Source organism: Brachionichthys hirsutus, chromosome 16 (assembly GCF_040956055.1).
Source record: "Brachionichthys hirsutus isolate HB-005 chromosome 16, CSIRO-AGI_Bhir_v1, whole genome shotgun sequence".
Classification (NCBI taxonomy): domain Eukaryota; kingdom Metazoa; phylum Chordata; class Actinopteri; order Lophiiformes; family Brachionichthyidae; genus Brachionichthys; species Brachionichthys hirsutus.
Window position 1 is genome coordinate 240,370 of NC_090912.1, and position 19,066 is coordinate 259,435.

The 19,066-nt window shown below is 51.0% G+C and overlaps 1 protein-coding gene across 1 annotated transcript; it reads left to right on the top strand.

The window, feature by feature from the left end:
- Nucleotides 1-214: 214 nt before the first annotated feature.
- On the top strand, nt 215-19,038 carry grin2ca (glutamate receptor, ionotropic, N-methyl D-aspartate 2Ca). Its single transcript, XM_068749378.1, has 12 exons — nt 215-652; nt 2,041-2,642; nt 3,637-3,751; nt 3,852-4,063; nt 4,986-5,154; nt 5,764-5,917; nt 7,853-7,978; nt 8,350-8,579; nt 10,507-10,667; nt 10,747-10,934; nt 16,574-16,806; nt 17,244-19,038. Exons 1-12 carry the CDS (start codon nt 215-217, stop codon nt 18,738-18,740), a joined length of 4,125 nt encoding a protein of 1,374 aa, XP_068605479.1. The 3' UTR covers nt 18,741-19,038.
- Nucleotides 19,039-19,066: the final 28 nt, after the last annotated feature.

The following is a 19,066-nucleotide window of genomic DNA, read 5'->3' on the forward strand; positions in this document are numbered from 1 at the left end:
TCCCGGAGACGGGACAGCCTGGCCGGGGCCTCGTGTCGCGCGCCGAATCTCTAAAAATACCGGCTGGTTACTGGGCTCTCAAAGGTCATTGATCAGAATCAGCCCGCTCGGCTGGGGTCAGAGTATGAGGACGATGTTTTGGGAACAGACTATTTCCGTGTCTCTAATATGTCAACCCCTCCCCCGACCCTCCTCCAGGCAGGAGGTGACTGAGATGGGCGTTCGTCTAGCCTGCTGGAGCGACTCCCTGTGGCGGCCGCCGCCGCCGCCGCTGCTGCTGCTGCTGCTGTTCTGCTCCGCCCCCTGCTGCTCAGGAAGGCCGTTCGGGATCCCCACGCCCCCGGTAAACGTGGCGGTGGTGTTCAGCGGCTCCACCTACCAGGCAGAGATAAAGGGGCGGCTCAGCCGGGAAAACTTCATGGACCTGCCGCTGGAGGTGAACCCCATCACCGTGCTGGTCAACAGCACCAACCCGCGGGCGCTGCTGACCCGCGTCTGTGAGGCGCTGTCCGCCAGCCGGGTTCACGGCGTGGTGTTCGACGACAACGTCGGCTCCGAGGCCGTGGCGCAGATCCTGGACTTCATCTCCACTCAGACAGCTGTACCCATCGTGGGCATCAGCGGGGGCTCTGCTGCCGTCCTGCCGCACAAGGTGAGTGTTGGGGGGGGGGGGGAGTCCCACATCTAAAACTTGTGGGACTCCAACTGTTGATTTTCAAACTCTTGGTAGTCTGGGAACGTCATTGAAGTCCCAAAACGCTGCTGAGTCACACCTGGAAGCCGCCAAACAACGGGACCCGCCCCCCCGGGGTGGTGGAGGCGGGCAGCTTATCACACCTAGATTATGGATTCATAAATTAGAAACGGTCCCGTTTGAATCACCTCGGAATGCTGACGCAGCGGCTGTTAGCATGTTGCTAGCATGTTAGCCACCCACTAGCGCTCCGCCTCCGATGAGGCTTGGTTTAGTCATCTTTTAGTGAGATGTACGAGACGCCGCCATTAGCACGCACGCTAGGATCTAGCGTACGCCGACCCATGGAGACATTCAGGATCTAGAAGTCCAACATTGGGTTTCAGAACCAGGCACGGATGAATTGAGTCCGTCTTCCATTCCTCTAATAATCCGCCCATTGATTGATGGGATGCTGTCAAAGGTTGTAAACGTGACGGCGTGGAATTAGGTGATAATCTGAGGACATTTTGGAGGCTTGCTTGGGAATGCCAGCGCTTCATGTTACCTCCAGAACCCGCTACCTCCAGAACCCGTTACCTCCAGAACCCGCTACCTCCAGAACCCGTTACCTCCAGAACCCGCTACCTCCAGAACCCGTTACCTCCAGAACCCGCTACCTCCAGAACCCGTTGACCCGCTCCGACGTGGAATGGACTCAGCTTCTCGAATGTTAAATGTGCTGCAGGCCGAAACGCACGTGTGCCCCCATTATCTGGAAAATATCCGCAATCCGGATCCGATCCGGATGAAATTCCGTGGTGAGATAGAGGCCCCCACCTGGATCGCATGTGGTTTTGTCTTTTTATAGCGACGCTACAGAATGAGACACCTCTCAGGCGTCAAGCCTGAAAGACGCGTGGGAGACGAAGCCCAAGACGCCGAACCTGCTTCAGGGACAACGGGGAGACAATCCAATGAGGTCACAGCGTCTCAGAGTACCTGACCCCCCCAGGCCTGAGCTGGAAAGGGGTTTCTCCAGAGAGGAGCAGGGTCAGCAGGGGCCATCAAGCCATCAGCCTGACCTCTAGGACAAGAAGCGTGTCTCCTTCAGAGAGACAGGAAGACGGGTTGTCTTTGTCCTCCTGAGACATCAGGACCGTTTCAGACCGGTTCACTCAGCTCTCTCTCTCTCTCTCTGGAGAAAGGCTGATCAATGATTGAGAAACATCTGGCAAGCCCTCGAGGGCTCCTCCTCCTCATTTGCATATCGAGGCCCCGTCCTAACTAATCATGAAGCTCTTCATGCATGTTCCATCTGCTTGCCCTTCCTCTTCCTCTTCCTCTTGCTCTTCCTCTTCCTCCAGGGCGAAGGCTCCTACTTCCTGCAGCTGGGCTCTTCCGTTGAGCAGCAGATCCAGGGCGTGTTCAAGGTGATGGAGGAGTACAACTGGGACAGCTTCGTGGTCGTGACCAGCCTGCACCCGGGCTACGAGTCCTACGTGGATCACGTCAAGTCTTTCACGGACACCAGCTACTTCCTGTGGGAGCTGCAGGACGTGCTGACCTTTGACATGTCTGCCGACGCCGTCAACGACATGCGAGCCGGAAGGCTGCTGCAGCAGGTCGACGCCCAGGTGCTGCTGGTCTACTGCTCCCACGAAGAGGCCCAGTACCTGTTCAGCATGGCGGCCGAGGCCGGGCTGCTGGGGCCGGGCTACGTCTGGATTATCCCCAGCATGGCAGTGGGGAACCCGGACACCCCCCCGCCCGACAGCTTCCCGGTGGGGCTGATCAGCGTCATCACGGACCGCTGGAGGATGAGCCTGAGGAAGAGGGTGCGGGACGGCGTGGCCATCGTGGTGAAGGGGGTGCAGAGCGTCCGGAAACACCGGGGCTTCATTCCCGAGGGCCACAATGACTGTCACAGTCCGGCCAAGCCCGCCCCCACCGACGACACCTTGTTCAGGTGAGCCGCTGCTTTACAAACGCCGTTTGTCACAGAGCTCCACAGCCCATTCTCGGGTTTTACCCCCAACCGCCCCGCGGCACCTTCCTCCTCGTCTCCCGACGCCGACGCTTCCACGGCATCTTTTGCGGTTGGTGAGGTGGGTGGGCAGGTGAGGACGCGCCCCGGAAAACGGAGCAGCTTCAGTTCTGGCTGGGATCGGATGTGCGTTGTGGGTCGTCGACGTCGAGCGTGGTCACCGAGGGGGCGCTAACGGGACGCTGGCATCATCAGACACGATGGAACACTTCCTCTCCTTGTGATGTCACAAGCAGTGACATCAGAAAGGGGGGCCACAGGGAGGCGACGTTTCCTTTCGTAATCCCAAACCGACACATGAAGGAGTGGGACTGTTGAGCTTTGATTCAGACCCACGCGTCTCCCCCGGCGCCACACCCAGCAGGCATGACTCATCGGCGCCGTGAAGGTCGCCACCGAACCGAGTCCGGGCGGACGTCCATCTCTCTCCAGATCAAACAGCCGTCCTCGTTTGATGCTCCTGCTAACGATCTAGCTCACCTGTTCGTGGGATTATCACTGATTAGCAGATTAAATCTCCTCGCAGCGGGGCGGGGGGCGGGGGGCGGGGGAGAGTGATGAAACAATGGAATCAAAGGCGGCAGGTAAGCAGCGCCGCAGCTGGACTCACCTGTTTGATGATCCCCTGAGCAGCGCCCCCCCACCAGTGATCCAGGTTTCCACGACCGACCCGTTTAACGTTCCGGCATCCAGCTCCAGACTCAAAAATCTAATCGATACAAATGCCATTGATCCGTTCCGTGGTGTTAAGAAAACCTTCCTGTTGTATAAAAGATGCTCGTCTTATACAACATGAAAACATCGGGGTCGACGCAGACACTTGTCTTTGTCATGCTGACGACCATCCATGATCGGGTTGCGTCGCCGCCCCCTGGAGGTGAACAGAACCATAGATCCACTGTCTCTGGGTCCTCAGGCACATGATGGACGTATCCTGGGACAACAACGACTTCTCCTTCAACAGTCACGGCTACCTGGTGAATCCCGTCATGGTCGTCATCACTCTGGATCGAGAGCGCCAGTGGGACCAGGTGAGCATCCCCTACCCGGGTCCAGTTCCCCGCTGTCCCGGGTTTTCCAGCCCTGCTCCGGGTTTGCTTCGTTTAACTCCTCCTCTCTCCACTCCTTCAGGTGGGGAGCTACGGGATGGGGGTCCTACAAATGAGATACCCCGTGTGGCCGCGGTACGGCTCGTACCTGCAGCCGGTGTCGGATTACAGACACCTGACAGTGGCCACCCTGGAGGAGAGGCCCTTCGTCATCGTGGAGGCGGTGGACCCGGCCACCGGGACGTGTGTCAGCAACACCGTACCCTGCCGGCGGCAGTCCAACAAGACGGAGGCGTAAGTGAGGTCGCTAAGCGCACCTGAACGCGTCCGCCCACCTTCGGCGAGTCTGGACGCATCAGACGAGCTGATGATCGGTCAGTCCAGACGCAGCAAACAGGATGGGCGTGGCTTCATATCGCTCACGGAGGTGAGGTCATGAGGCTGCTCTCATCCCAGGGATTACCTGGTGACCCTCAGGGAAATATTAGTGCTGCATGGGGCATCAATTAGATGGGACGATGTCATCAATCGCCCCCCCTAATGAGACGAGGGGAACCGAGGATGAAGATCAGGTCCTTTCGGAGTGATGATGACGATGCTCTAGAATGTCATTTAAAGCGCGACCTTTCAAAGCAGAGTTCCTGTGAGAAACAGCTGCTTCGTTTTAGCATTAGCATTAGCGGCAGTGAGACCTCCCATCTCCAGCAGAGGGCGCAGCTCAGAGGGCACCGTGTTCACGCCTTACTGCAGGATAGAGGATCGAACCTCCTGTAGGTGTTTCCGTGACTTCCGCAGACGGAGCAGGTGCGTCTCGAGAGGTCCGTTTCCTCGGAAGCCATCAGCTGAGCAGTCCACCTGTGCAGTCAGCCGACTGGGCGCGAAAGCGTCTCCCGACTCATGGTCACAGGTATCAGCAGCGGTTCCTTGTCTAAAGCTCAACGTGGAACCCGGGCCTCTGGTGAGACCAGTGCGTTTACAGGAGGTCCGCTATGGCGTTGGGTCCTGATGTGTGGGTCAAACGTCCATTAGAGGTCATCGGAGCATCGTGACCAGGGGTCGCCAGTTTAATGGTGGGCCAGAGCGTTGGTGTGGCTCGATAGAACAGACGAAATGGATCATCAATTTATCTGGAATGGTTCTGCCAGAGCGACATCGAGACCAGAAGAGACACGTTGTCCTCCTGTGACCCGGCCATCCTGTCGCCGTGTGTCCCCAGCATCGTGGGACACACCGAGCCGTACACCAAGCTGTGCTGCAAGGGCTTCTGCATAGACATCCTCAGGAAGCTGTCCCGGAGCATCAAGTTCTCCTACGACCTCTACCTGGTCACCAACGGCAAGCACGGCAAGCTGGTCCGAGGCACCTGGAACGGGATGATCGGAGAGGTAAGGACCAACAGCCGGGGGGCCGCCCGCTTTACTCAGGACCATCAGGTCCATCAGGACCATCAGGTCACAGCTGCTGCTGATCAAGGCAGGAAACGGCCTGGAGAGAAGCTTCCACTCAGGGAGACGGTGACGGATCATCTTAAATGTCAGACTGCCTTCCTGCAGACGTTTCTGTAGTTTACCGCTTTTAAAGTGGAGATGAGAAACCTAACTTAATGTCTTGGGTGGGGTCACGCGGTGAATAATCTCCACAATCACATTTCTCTGGCTGAACCTGCTCTTGGGGGGTCGGATGCTTCCTCCCTCCTTTTCAAAAACAGGAGAGCTGTTGTGCTCAATGAGGCGTTGAGGAGAACTAATGGCTTGCAGGAGGCGACGCGTCTGGACTGTAAATCTGCCAGCGCTAGAACACCAGTCACGAGGGGGGGGGGGGCATCTTCAAAAGGCCTTTGGCTGCTGGGGAGGGCCCTGGAAGAACCGGACAGAGGTGGGGGTGTCGACTGACAGATTAGATTGATCTCAGTGGATGTCCAGGTTTATGTCAGACAAACGCTAAAACTTTCCGTTTGCACCGCCATCTAACCCGGAACCCCCCCGCCCCCGCAGGTGGTCTACAAGCGAGCAGACATGGCCATTGGCTCGCTGACCATAAACGAAGAGCGCTCTGAGATCATTGACTTCTCTGTGCCTTTTGTGGAGACGGGGATCAGCGTCATGGTGGCCAGAAGTAATGGGACGGTCTCACCATCTGCCTTTTTAGGTGAGAATCTTCCAGACAACATCTGAGCTGAACTTTCTATGCAGCGCGGTCACAACAGCGGTCACAATAACGGTCACAACAGCGGTCACAACGACGGTCACAATAACGGTCACAACAGCGGTCACAACGACGGTCACAACAACGGTCACAACAGCGGTCACAACAGCGGTCACAACAGCGGTCACAACAGCGGTCACAACAGCGGTCACAACAACGGTCACAACAACGGTCACAACAGCGGTCACAACAGCGGTCACAACAACGGTCACAACAACAGCCACGACAACGATCACAACAACGGTCACAACAGCGGTCACAACAGCGGTCACAACAGCGGTCACAACAACGGTCACAACAGCGGTCACAATAACGGTCACGACAACGGTCACAACAACGGTCACAACAGCAGTCACAACAACGGTCACAACAACGGTCACAACAACGGTCACAACAACGGTCACAACAACGGTCACAACAGCGGTCACAACAACGGTCACAACAACGGCCACAACAACGGCCACAACAACGGTCACAACAACGGTCACAACAACGGTCACAACAACGGTCACAACAGCGGTCACAACAACGGTCACAACAACGGTCACAATAACGGCCACAACAACGGTCACAACAACGGTCACAACAACGGTCACAACAACGGTCACAACAACGGTCACAACAACGGCCACAACAACGGTCACAATAACGGTCACAACAGCGGTCACAACGACGGTCACAACGACGGTCACAACAACGGTCACAACAACGGTCACAACAACGGTCACAATAACGGTCACAACAACGGTCACAACAGCAGTCACAACAACGGTCACAACAACGGTCACAACAGCGGTCACAACAGCGGTCACAACAGCAGTCACAACAGCGGTCACAACAGCGGTCACAACAACGGTCACAACAACGGTCACAACAGCAGTCACAACAACGGTCACAACAACGGTCACAATAACGGCCACAACAACGGTCACAACAACGGTCACAACAACGGTCACAATAACGGTCACAACAACGGTCACAACAGCGGTCACAACAGCGGTCACAACAGCGGTCACAATAACGGTCACAACAGCGGTCACAACAACGGTCACAACAGCGGTCACAACGACAGTCACAACGACGGTCACAACAACGGTCACGACAACGGTCACAATAACGGTCACAACAACGGTCACAACAGCGGTCACAACAGCAGTCACAACAACGGTCACAATAACGGTCACAACAACGGTCACAACAGCAGTCACAACAACGGTCACAACAACGGTCACAACAACGGTCACAACAGCGGTCACAACGACGGTCACAACGACGGTCACAACAACGGTCACAACAACGGTCACGACAACGGTCACAATAACGGTCACAACAACGGTCACAACAGCGGTCACAACAGCAGTCACAACAACGGTCACAATAACGGTCACAACAACGGTCACAACAGCGGTCACAACAACGGTCACAACAACGGTCACAACAGCAGTCACAACAACGGTCACAACAACGGTCACAACAACGGTCACAACAACGGTCACAACAGCGGTCACAACAACGGTCACAACAGCGGTCACAACGACGGTCACAACGACGGTCACAACAACGGTCACAACAACGGTCACAACAACGGTCACAATAACGGTCACAACAACGGTCACAACAGCAGTCACAACAACGGTCACAACAACGGTCACAACAACGGTCACAACAGCAGTCACAACAACAGTCACAATAACGGTCACAACAGCGGTCACAACAACGGTCACAACAGCAGTCACAACAGCGGTCACAACAACGGTCACAACAGCGGTCACAACAGCGGTCACAACAACGGTCACAACAATGTCAGCTGACGTCCTTTCATGGACCTCAGCTTTGTGAATTCTTCTGCTCCACGTCCCGTGTCCTCTGCTCCTGTAGAACCCTACAGTCCAGCGGTCTGGGTGATGATGTTCGTCATGTGTCTCACCGTCGTGGCCATCACGGTCTTTGTCTTTGAATACTGCAGTCCAGTTGGGTACAACCGGAACCTGGTCACTGCCAAAGGTGAGTCTAGTCCCGCCTCATGTGTAGCCACTATACAGGGACAATAAAGGCTTTCTATTTCTATTCTATTCTCATCCGGCGACAGTCCCAGTAAAGAATGACGAGCAGGTACGGAACCAACGAAGAAGTAAAGAGTGAAATCCGGGTCGTGGTGTTGCTGGAGCCTACCAGCGGGCGTGGTACACCCTGGACAAGCCGCCAGCTCACGACAGGGCCACATAGACAAACTAACATCTAGCTTTCATTGAAGAACATTTACGGCTGGACACCCAAGCAGCCGCTTCACTACTGACTTGTGGATTCTGCAGCGGGCCACGGACCTGAACCAGTTTCCTCCGTGTATGGGATAAAAGTCCGCTCTGCTCTTCTAGATCCCGGAGGCCCAACGTTCACCATCGGGAAGTCGGTGTGGCTGCTGTGGGGAATAGTCTTCAACAACTCCGTCCCCATTGAGAATCCGAAGGGCACCACCAGTAAGATCATGGTGCTGGTCTGGGCTTTCTTCGCCGTCATCTTCCTCGCCTCCTACACCGCCAACCTGGCCGCCTTCATGATCCAGGAGCAGTACATCGACACGGTGTCCGGACTGAGCGACAAGAAGGTACCGCGCTCCGTCGCCGTGGTCGTGTTCGAAGTGCAGCTTAGGGAAAGTCAGCGCGAGATCGCCGTTGGGGTAATCGCCATGGCTACAGCTGCGAGATGTTCAGGGTGCACAGAGCAAACGGGGAATCCCCAGACTCTTAATATACACTTCTGGTATTATCTCATGCATATTTGTCTGGGACAAGGATCTGTTTCATACGAGTTTCATACGAGTCTCGACAAGAAAATCCTGGTTAAACCGTCAGCACAAGGAATGTCTTGTAGGCGCTCTGCTCACAGGCAACCTGACAGGCTGAGGTCAAACACCGAAGGTCACCTTGTGTTGGGGAGAGAGCGACGAAGACAAGCAGAGCCGTGTTCAGGCAGATGAACACGGCTCTGCTTTATTCACAGCACATCCATCCGAACTCGCGTAAAGTTCAGTGTTCTTGTATCTTTAAGCGAAACACTAACTAGTGATGTGGAGGCCCAAACAGAAATACAGCTTCGTGTTCCTGACAATACTACCCGTCTTTAGCCATAAACCTCCCAACAAAATGTCCCTCGGGTATTTTCCCAAGAACACATTTGCATAAGGTTAATGAAAATGTGACATTTATTGTATTTCCATCTCGTCCCACTTCCGATCCTTGCAAATCATTAAAGGCATCCAGGACAGCCGTCAAATGAGGCGGTAACGTTTAGAGGAAGAAGAGACTTCATCATGTCGTTGTGATTGTATTTTAATGGACCTTCACGCTAGCGCAGCCTTTCTGAACCACAGAAGAGAAGTGGAACGCGGCCATTAAGCAATGACAGTGACTGCTAGAACCACGGAAGAGAAGTGGAACGCGGCCACTAAGCAATGACAGTGACTGCTAGAACCACAGAAGAGAAGTGGAACGCGGCCACTAAGCAATGACAGTGACTGCTAGAACCACAGAAGAGAAGTGGAACGCGGCCATTAAGCAATGACAGTGACTGCTAGAACCACAGAAGAGAAGTGGAACGCGGCCACTAAGCAATGACAGTGACTGCTAGAACCACAGAAGAGAAGTGGAACGCGGCCATTAAGCAATGACAGTGACTGCTAGAACCACAGAAGAGAAGTGGAACGCGGCCATTAAGCAATGACAGTGACTGCTAGAACCACAGAAGAGAAGTGGAACGCGGCCACTAAGCAATGACAGTGACTGCTAGAACCACAGAAGAGAAGTGGAACGCGGCCACTAAGCAATGACAGTGACTGCTAGAACCACAGAAGAGAAGTGGAACGCGGCCACTAAGCAATGACAGTGACTGCTAGAACCACAGAAGAGAAGTGGAACGCGGCCACTAAGCAATGACAGTGACTGCTAGAACCACAGAAGAGAAGTGGAACGCGGCCACTAAGCAATGACAGTGACCGCTAGAACCACGGAAGAGAAGTGGAACGTGGCCACTAAGCAATGACAGTGACCGCTAGAACCACAGAAGAGAAGTGGAACGCGGCCACTAAGCAATGACAGTGACTGCTAGAACCACAGAAGAGAAGTGGAACGCGGCCACTAAGCAATGACAGTGACCGCTAGAACCACGGAAGAGAAGTGGAACGTGGCCACTAAGCAATGACAGTGACCGCTAGAACCACAGAAGAGAAGTGGAACGCGGCCACTAAGCAATGACAGTGACTGCTAGAACCACAGAAGAGAAGTGGAACGCGGCCACTAAGCAATGGCAGTGACTGCTAGAACCACAGAAGAGAAGTGGAACGCGGCCACTAAGCAATGACAGTGACTGCTAGAACCACAGAAGAGAAGTGGAACGCGGCCACTAAGCAATGACAGTGACCGCTAGAACCACGGAAGAGAAGTGGAACGTGGCCACTAAGCAATGACAGTGACTGCTAGAACCACCAGATTGAGCAGATTTGCCACCACCCTTCCTTACGCTACCTTTCTGCACAGTTTCAAAAGCCGCAGGAGCAGTACCCTCCATTCCGCTTCGGTACCGTCCCAAACGGGAGCACGGAGCGCAACATAAGGAGCAACTACCCCGAGATGCACGCCCACATGGTCAAATACAACCAGAAGGGAGTAGAGGATGCCCTCAACAGCCTCAAGACGGGGTAAGCGTCCGGCAGGGGGTAATAAGAGACGTGTGTTCCACAACGTCCACCGGAGTGACGGTCCCCGTGTGTCCTGAAGCAAACTGGACGCCTTCATCTACGACGCCGCCGTGCTGAACTACATGGCTGGAAAGGACGAGGGCTGCAAGCTGGTGACCATCGGCAGCGGGAAAGTGTTCGCGACCACAGGCTACGGCATCGCCCTGCAGAAGGAGTCCCGCTGGAAAAGAGCCATCGACCTGGCCCTGCTGCAGTTCCTCGCTGACGGTACTGCTCACACAAATACCAGCAGTTATACTGCGTGTTAGAGTAACAAATACCAGCAGTTATACTGCGTGTTAGAGGAACAAATACCAGCAGTTATACTGCATGTTAGAGGAACAAATACCAGCAGTTATACTGCGTGTTAGAGGAACAAATACCAGCAGTTATACTGCGTGTTAGAGGAACAAATACCACCAGTTATACTGCGTGTTAGAGGAACAAATACAACCAGTTATACTGCATGTTAGAGGAACAAATACCACCAGTTATACTGCGTGTTAGAGGAACAAATACCACCAGTTATACTGCATGTTAGAGGAACAAATACCACCAGTTATACTGCGTGTTACAGGAACAAATACCAGCAGTTATACTGCATGTTAGAGGAACAAATACCACCAGTTATACTGCGTGTTAGAGGAACAAATACAACCAGTTATACTGCATGTTAGAGGAACAAATACCACCAGTTATACTGCGTGTTAGAGGAACAAATACCACCAGTTATACTGCATGTTAGAGGAACAAATACCACCAGTTATACTGCGTGTTACAGGAACAAATACCAGCAGTTATACTGCATGTTAGAGGAACAAATACCACCAGTTATACTGCGTGTTAGAGGAACAAATACAACCAGTTATACTGCATGTTAGAGGAACAAATACCACCAGTTATACTGCGTGTTAGAGGAACAAATACCACCAGTTATACTGCATGTTAGAGGAACAAATACCAGCAGTTATACTGCGTGTTAGAGGAACAAATACCAGCAGTTATACTGCGTGTTAGAGGAACAAATACCAGCAGTTATACTGCGTGTTAGAGTACCAAATACCACCAGTTATACTGCGTGTTAGAGGAACAAATACCACCAGTTATACTGCATGTTAGAGTACCAAATACCAGCAGTTATACTGCATGTTAGAGGAACAAATACCAGCAGTTATACTGCGTGTTAGAGGAACAAATACCAGCAGTTATACTGCGTGTTAGAGGAACAAATACCACCAGTTATACTGCGTGTTAGAGGAACAAATACCACCAGTTATACTGCCTGTTAGAGGAACAAATACCACCAGTTATACTGCGTGTTACAGGAACAAATACCAGCAGTTATACTGCATGTTAGAGGAACAAATACCACCAGTTATACTGCGTGTTAGAGGAACAAATACAACCAGTTATACTGCATGTTAGAGGAACAAATACCACCAGTTATACTGCGTGTTAGAGGAACAAATACCACCAGTTATACTGCATGTTAGAGGAACAAATACCAGCAGTTATACTGCGTGTTAGAGGAACAAATACCAGCAGTTATACTGCGTGTTAGAGGAACAAATACCAGCAGTTATACTGCGTGTTAGAGTAACAAATACCAGCAGTTATACTGCGTGTTAGAGGAACAAATACCACCAGTTATACTGCGTGTTAGAGGAACAAATACCACCAGTTATACTGCATGTTAGAGGAACAAATACCAGCAGTTATACTGCGTGTTAGAGGAACAAATACCAGCAGTTATACTGCGTGTTAGAGGAACAAATACCAGCAGTTATACTGCGTGTTAGAGTAACAAATACCAGCAGTTATACTGCGTGTTAGAGGAACAAATACCACCAGTTATACTGCGTGTTAGAGGAACAAATACCAGCAGTTATACTGCGTGTTAGAGGAACAAATACCAGCAGTTATACTGCGTGTTAGAGGAACAAATACCAGCAGTTATACTGCGTGTTAGAGGAACAAATACCACCAGTTATACTGCGTGTTAGAGGAACAAATACCACCAGTTATACTGCGTGTTAGAGTAACAAATACCAGCAGTTATACTGCGTGTTAGAGGAACAAATACCACCAGTTATACTGCGTGTTAGAGGAACAAATACCACCAGTTATACTGCGTGTTAGAGGAACAAATACCACCAGTTATACTGCATGTTAGAGGAACAAATACCACCAGTTATACTGCATGTTAGAGGAACAAATACCACCAGTTATACTGCGTGTTAGAGTACCAAATGCCACCAGTTATACTGCATGTTAGAGGAACAAATACCACCAGTTATACTGCGTGTTAGAGGAACAAATACCACCAGTTATACTGCGTGTTAGAGGAACAAATACCACCAGTTATACTGCGTGTTAGAGTACCAAATGCCACCAGTTATACTGCATGTTAGAGGAACAAATACCACCAGTTATACTGCGTGTTAGAGGAACAAATACCACCAGTTATACTGCGTGTTAGAGGAACAAATACCACCAGTTATACTGCGTGTTAGAGGAACAAATACCACCAGTTATACTGCGTGTTAGAGGAACAAATACCACCAGTTATACTGCATGTTAGAGGAACAAATACCACCAGTTATACTGCATGTTAGAGGAACAAATACCACCAGTTATACTGCGTGTTAGAGGAACAAATACCACCAGTTATACTGCGTGTTAGAGGAACAAATACCACCAGTTATACTGCATGTTAGAGGAACAAATACCACCAGTTATACTGCGTGTTAGAGGAACAAATACCACCAGTTATACTGCATGTTAGAGGAACAAATACCACCAGTTATACTGCATGTTAGAGGAACAAATACCACCAGTTATACTGCGTGTTAGAGGAACAAATACAACCAGTTATACTGCATGTTAGAGGAACAAATGCCACCAGTTATACTGCATGTTAGAGGAACAAATACCAGCAGTTATACTGCATGTTAGAGGAACAAATACCACCAGTTATACTGCGTGTTAGAGGAACAAATACCACCAGTTATACTGCATGTTAGAGGAACAAATACCACCAGTTATACTGCATGTTAGAGGAACAAATACCACCAGTTATACTGCGTGTTAGAGGAACAAATACCACCAGTTATACTGCATGTTAGAGGAACAAATACCACCAGTTATACTGCGTGTTAGAGGAACAAATACCACCAGTTATACTGCGTGTTAGAGGAACAAATACCACCAGTTATACTGCATGTTAGAGGAACAAATACCACCAGTTATACTGCGTGTTAGAGGAACAAATACCACCAGTTATACTGCGTGTTAGAGGAACAAATACCACCAGTTATACTGCGTGTTAGAGGAACAAATACCACCAGTTATACTGCGTGTTAGAGGAACAAATACCACCAGTTATACTGCGTGTTAGAGGAACAAATACCACCAGTTATACTGCATGTTAGAGGAACAAATACCACCAGTTATACTGCGTGTTAGAGGAACAAATACCACCAGTTATACTGCGTGTTAGAGGAACAAATACCACCAGTTATACTGCATGTTAGAGGAACAAATACCACCAGATATACTGCGTGTTAGAGGAACAAATACCACCAGTTATACTGCATGTTAGAGGAACAAATACCACCAGTTATACTGCATGTTAGAGGAACAAATACCACCAGTTATACTGCGTGTTAGAGGAACAAATACCACCAGTTATACTGCATGTTAGAGGAACAAATACCACCAGTTATACTGCATGTTAGAGGAACAAATGCCACCAGTTATACTGCATGTTAGAGGAACAAATACCAGCAGTTATACTGCATGTTAGAGTAACAAATACCACCAGTTATACTGCGTGTTAGAGGAACAAATACCACCAGTTATACTGCATGTTAGAGGAACAAATACCACCAGTTATACTGCATGTTAGAGGAACAAATACCACCAGTTATACTGCGTGTTAGAGGAACAAATACCACCAGTTATACTGCGTGTTAGAGGAACAAATACCACCAGTTATACTGCATGTTAGAGTAACAAATACCACCAGTTATACTGCATGTTAGAGTACCAAATGCCACCAGTTATACTGCGTGTTAGAGTACCAAATACCACCAGTTATACTGCATGTTAGAGTACCAAATACCACCAGTTATACTGCATGTTAGAGTACCAAATACCACCAGTTATACTGCATGTTAGAGGAACAAATACAGTCACACAGTAGCATGTATTACAGTACAAGTACACTCAAACAGTAGCATGTATTACAGTACAAGTACAGTCACACAGTAGCATGTATTACAGTACAAGTACAGTCAAACAGTAGCATGTATTACAGTACAAGTACAGTCACACAGTAGCATGTATTACAGTACAAGTACACTCAAACAGTAGCATGTATTACAGTACAAGTACAGTCAAACAGTAGCATGTATTACAGTACAAGTACAGTCACACAGTAGCATGTATTATAGTACAAGTACAGTCACACAGTAGCATGTATTACAGTACAAGTACAGTCACACAGTAGCATGTATTACAGTACAAGTACAGTCACACAGTAGCATGTATTATAGTACAAGTACAGTCACACAGTAGCATGTATTACAGTACAAGTACACTCAAACAGTAGCATGTATTACAGTACAAGTACAGTCACACAGTAGCATGTATTACAGTACAAGTACAGTCAAACAGTAGCATGTATTACAGTACAAGTACAGTCACACAGTAGCATGTATTATAGTACAAGTACAGTCACACAGTAGCATGTATTACAGTACAAGTACAGTCACACAGTAGCATGTATTACAGTACAAGTACGGTCACGCAGTAGCGTGTATTACAGTACAAGTACAGTCAAACAGTAGCATGTATTACAGTACAAGTACAGTCACACAGTAGCATGTATTATAGTACAAGTACAGTCACACAGTAGCATGTATTACAGTACAAGTACAGTCACACAGTAGCATGTATTACAGTACAAGTACAGTCACACAGTAGCATGTATTACAGTACAAGTACAGTCAAACAGTAGCATGTATTACAGTACAGGTACAGTCACACAGTAGCATGTATTACAGTACAAGTACAGTCACACAGTAGCATGTATTATAGTACAAGTACAGTCACACAGTAGCATGTATTATAGTACAAGTACAGTCACACAGTAGCATGTATTACAGTACAAGTACAGTCACACAGTAGCATGTATTATAGTACAAGTACAGTCACACAGTAGCATGTATTACAGTACAAGTACAGTCACACAGTAGCATGTATTACAGTACAAGTACAGTCACACAGTAGCATGTATTATAGTACAAGTACAGTCACACAGTAGCATGTATTACAGTACAAGTACAGTCACACAGTAGCATGTATTATAGTACAAGTACAGTCACACAGTAGCATGTATTACAGTACAAGTACAGTCACACAGTAGCATGTATTACAGTACAAGTACAGTCACACAGTAGCATGTATTATAGTACAAGTACAGTCACACAGTAGCATGTATTACAGTACAAGTACAGTCAAACACTGTCTAAGAGGAGCATTTCTTGCGGTCTTGTTTCCGTTGAAAGTCCTTCGTACATAAATCATCCACAATTTATGGGTCTGGGTTTCGTGGGTTCAGGCTTTGTGGGTCTGGGTTTCGTGGGTCCAGGCTTTGTGGGTCTGGGTTTCGTGGGTTCAGGCTTTGTGGGTCTGGGTTTCGTGGGTTCAGGCTTTGTGGGTCTGGGTTTCGTGGGTTCAGGCTTTATGGGTCTGGGTTTTGTGGGTTCAGGCTTTGTGGGTCTGGGTTTCGTGGGTTCAGGCTTTGTGGGTCTGGGTTTCGTGGGTCTGGGTTCCAGGGGTTGAGTGTGTGCTGCCCCTCTCAGGTGACACACAGAAGCTGCAGACCGTCTGGCTGACAGGTATCTGCCGTAACGAGAAGAAGGAGGTGATGAGCAGCAAGCTGGACATCGACAACATGGCCGGCGTTTTCTACATGCTGCTCGTTGCCATGGGCCTGAGTCTGCTGGTGTTCGCCTGGGAGCACCTGCTCTACTGGAAACTACGACATTCCGTCCGCAAATCGGAGCGGCTGGACTTCCTCCTGGCGATCAGCAGAGTGAGTAGCGGGCGGCTGGATGCTAGGCTACTCTCGTTTCACCGTGAGGTCAGAGCATCACTTTTTAAACCACCATAAATAACAGCAGCAGCTCAGTCCTGTTCAACAAATAAAGAGGGTTCATCTGCATGAGGACCAACGGAGCGCCGGAACCGGCTAGATGAATATGGAGGTGTAGCAAGTAATCAGCCTCCCAGCAGAAGGGCGGCGCGGAGAGATAAATACAGCGGCTGGAACGAAATGTTTTCACCACCTTAATCCCAAAGAAACTGAATTTTAAATTGGCCCATAAAAAACTGGACGTGTGTCGACAGCAGTAAGAGGTGAGACGAAACTCTGAAAGCAAAATCAATGAAACTCATACGGTAACTTCAAGATCGATAACTCATTCGTTGATTGGCCGTCCTCAGGAGCCTAATTCAAAGCTCTCTTTCCAGGGAACGTACGGCTGCTTCAACGGGGCGGAGCGATCGGACCACAATGGCAGCCTGCAGAGTCCGGACGTCACCACCAACTACCCCCAAGCCGCCAGGGCGGACAGCTCTCTGGACCGCGCCACCAGAACACTGGAGAACTGGAGCAGGCGGGGTGCCGACGACGTCCGGGTTGGTCTGCCCCCCCGAGCCACGGCCACCTGCCACGGCCACCTACCCTACGTCTCCAGCATCACGGACAGCCATTCTCCGTACCCTCAGAGGACCCTCACGCCCCCCTTCCCGGTGACTTACGGCGACGCCTCTTCCCAGCAGCTCTCGGAGAAGGCCCGGGTGGCGACCCGACCCGCTCCCCTCCGCTGCACCCCGCCCACCCGCAGCAGTCAGCATGTCGTAGAGAGGACTCTGCCGATCTCCAGCCTCAGCAGCCCTCACATCGCCATGCACGACCCGGCGCCGCCCAACCAGCACCACGGCAGCAGGGTGTATGTGGAGAACCGGGCCCGGCGGCCCACGCCCCCCTTTGTTCCTTACAGGGATTTACAGGTACCAGACATCTATGTGGACCACAAAGGACCGCCGAGGAGGAAGTTCAGCTACCCCCCCGACTGCGTTAGCCGAAGGACAAAGTCTCGTAGCTACGGGTTCGACGCCGCAGACCCCCGAGTGAGAGGCGACTGTGACGAGCCCGGACCCCGCCCCGCTGAGCTGAGGGCCAACCCCCTCCCCGTGACCTGCCCTGCAGGACCCTACCCCAGCGGCAGCGCCAGCTGCAACTCCTGCATCAAGTCCCATGGAGAGCCCGAAATGGACGACATGCCGCCGGGCAAAGAGAAACTCAACCGGCGCGCCTCGTTCCTCAAAGCCACGCGGGGCGACGACGGGACCGGTCAGGTGGACCAAACGCAGGCCTCTACCGCCAAAGCCCGCCCCACCCACACTGACCCGTCACACCTTTGTCCACGGGGGGTAACGACCAACCCAAAGCATCACAAACTATACGGCAGTCTGGGCCACAGCCTGTCCTGCTACCCCTTGGCTGCCGAGCCTGCCTACCTGGACCCGGCCCACATGGGCTCCTACCCCTACAAGCAAGAGGTCAAGTACTGCGACTCCACCAGGGAGGCCCTGTTACAGAACACGGCTGCCCTCCGCCCCTCCTCCTCCTCACTGATGCACAGACACTGCTCCACCTACCTGAACTCCCGCACAGACTCACCGGTGTATGTGGGACCGCTGGCCCGGGGACCGGCCCGGTTCTACGGCAGTTCCAAAGACATGTGCCACTGCCCACATAGCGCTGCCCCGCCGCCCCGTGTGGGCGACAGGCAGGTGGTTTACCACAATCATCTGTTTGGGCGCTGTGATGGTACAGGAAAGAGGGAGGAGCTAAGCTCCAGGAACCAAGAGAGAAGGCAGGTGTTGGTGGCGCGAAGAATCAACGGTCCCTATGTGCCAAAAACCTGGGGCAGAGTATCCAGCCTGGAATCTGAGGTCTGAGCCCCCGTCCTTATTGGACCTCTGTCAGGCTCCCAAAGTGAGGCGGGGGGGTGGGGGACGGGGGGGGTCTCCTCTCCGCTTCTGGTCAAAGCTAAACTCTAACTCTACACCTTGTATTTGGGTGTCGACTCTCAATTGGACAGCGCAATAATCTGCAATAATCTGCAATAATCTCTGATAAAAACACCGACCAGCAACGAAGGAAAAGTATTTATTAAACACAAGCTCAACGAAATGTTAGTCGATATTTGAAGGATTTGTGATATACAGTATACTAAAGCCTCTGATCACAATGTGACGTTTGTTTTTTGTCTTTACATCTAATT